General features: G+C 61.8%; 1 protein-coding gene across 1 annotated transcript in view; it reads right to left on the reverse strand.

Annotated features, from left to right (window-relative positions):
- ROM1 (retinal outer segment membrane protein 1) overlaps positions 1 to 1,925 on the reverse strand; it is a 3,980-nt gene continuing 2,055 nt past the window's right edge. The window contains exons 2-4 of the mRNA XM_010854019.1: positions 929 to 1,527; positions 331 to 577; positions 1 to 228 (exon numbers count right to left, since the gene is read on the reverse strand). Coding sequence (XP_010852321.1) covers positions 10 to 228; positions 331 to 577; positions 929 to 1,518 — 1,056 coding nt within the window. The 5' untranslated portion in view covers positions 1,519 to 1,527 and the 3' untranslated portion in view covers positions 1 to 9. The remainder of the gene's footprint in view (positions 229 to 330; positions 578 to 928; positions 1,528 to 1,925) is intronic.

Consider the following 1,925-nt stretch of genomic DNA (forward strand, 5'->3'; position numbering starts at 1 on the left):
CCTTAAGTTCTAGGCCTCAGGCAGACACTCCTTGGGAGGTTTCTCTTCTGGTGGGGTCTCCCCAGGTGCTGGCCTATGGGGCCCTGCTCCCTGTAGCCAGGCTGTTTTCAGCATGTCTTTCAGCCCAGCAGGAAAGAGGTAGCCCTGGGCCTCTCCCTCCCCATCAATGACTCCTCCGAGCCCCTCCAGTGCTGTCTGCAGGTACCGCAGGCCCAGAAGTACCAGAGTCTGTGGGGGGAAGCAAGGGGCAAGAGGTCAGTAAGGGTCAGCAGTTCCAGGGGTCCCTGGGTTGGAGGCGGTGAGGAGGCCTCAGAACCTCTGCTGACTCACCTGCAGCAGGAAGGTAACAGCCAGCATGTTGCCCAGTGTGCTTGCCAGCCCCTGCAAGTGCCCCAGTAACACCTCGTGGCATCCTTGGGACCAGAGGTTGAGGTTGGGCTGTCGGGGATCAAAGAGGGGGTGGGCGTGGGGGTCTGAGAGCTGGCTTTGCAGGCAAGGTCTGGGTGAGTGGGGATTACAGCAGGAGAAAGGGACCCCATCAATCAGATACAGGCCTTCCACATTGCTCTGGATCCGGCTGCAAAGGGAGGGGCAGGGGTGTTAGGATATCTGGTGATAGAAGCCTGAGGGAGAAGCTGCAGGGTACAGAAGTTGAGAAGGGAGAAACGAGGGAAACATTTACCAACTGCTTTACTATGCCAGGCAGGCATAATTCACTGTTGTAATCGTTACAACTCTGTGAGATGGTAGTTTTATCATCTCCAGTTTACAGACACATGGGCCCAGAGCAGTTTGGTACCATGCCCTGGGTCACACAGCTGTTGCCCCATTCCCTCATTCACTATATGAATTACTGCCTATCTGGGTGAGGGGGGCTTTCAAGGAAAGAGAAGGAAGAGGAGAAGGAGGGGAGAAGCAAATCACTCACTCAACCACGTCGGGGTCATTGGGATCCAGGTAACGGTTGCTGACCCACTGGATTCCAAACCAATCCTTGTAGCCATGACGGCCACAGCAGTGGTGCCTCAGCTGCAACTCATCCAACAGCCGTTTGGCTTGACAGCGTCCGGGCACCTCTGTGTCCTTGTAGTGAACCAAGGCAGACCCCAGGCCCTCCTCCAGGCCCGTGTCCAGAGTCCCAGGTAAAGCCAGGGCTAGTCCCAGGGCAAGGACCAGGAGACCCCCGCCCCCCGCTGTGCCAGCCACCAGCAGCGGGCCTAGGACCCCTCGCCAGGGAGGGTATTGTTCTGCATCCAGACTGGCCCGGCTAGCTCCTGAACCCACCAGTCCTGTGCCCAGAGCCACTGCACTGGCCGCCAAGGCAACCTGGGGCAGGGCAGAGAACGGGCAAGAGGGAGCCAAGAAGGTACCAAGGTGCCACAGCTGGACCAGGAGGTGCCCGCTACAGAGGAGGGTGAGGCCACCGACCAGCACGAGCAGCCAGGAGAGAAGCCAGAGCCCCTGCGCCAGACGGATGCGGGGCTGGAGGGGCAGGACCAGGGGCAGCACCGGCGCCATCTCCCATCTCTGCCCGAGGGACAGCAGAGCTGTCAGGGGATGGGGTTGGCCGTGGCAGGATGCTGCGTCAGCCCGGCCGGGCTTGAGCTGGGCTAATGCCACCCTGACCCCAATACCCTGGGCATCCTCCGCCACAGCCTTAATAACCCGCCGCCCGGGTCCTCAGCCAGTCCCAGTTCGGGATGCTTCGGCTTTGCCCCTGAGAGAAAGCCCCGCCCCCGGGCAAAGGGCCGATTTCGTGACCCCGCCTCTGCCCCCTCGCGGAAGTGGGGAGGGGCTGGTCGGTTCTGCCCCCCAGAAGCAAGGGGCTGGGGGCGGAGACCTCGGGCCCCGCGCTCTTTCCCGGGTCCCCGGGGAGTCCGAGGGCCAGGATCGCGGAAGGGCCCGGAGGGCGGTGGCCCGAGGGG

The sequence above is a fragment of the Bison bison genome, unplaced genomic scaffold (genome assembly GCF_000754665.1).
Source record: "Bison bison bison isolate TAMUID 2011002044 unplaced genomic scaffold, Bison_UMD1.0 scf7180017864334, whole genome shotgun sequence".
Lineage (NCBI taxonomy): Eukaryota > Metazoa > Chordata > Mammalia > Artiodactyla > Bovidae > Bison > Bison bison.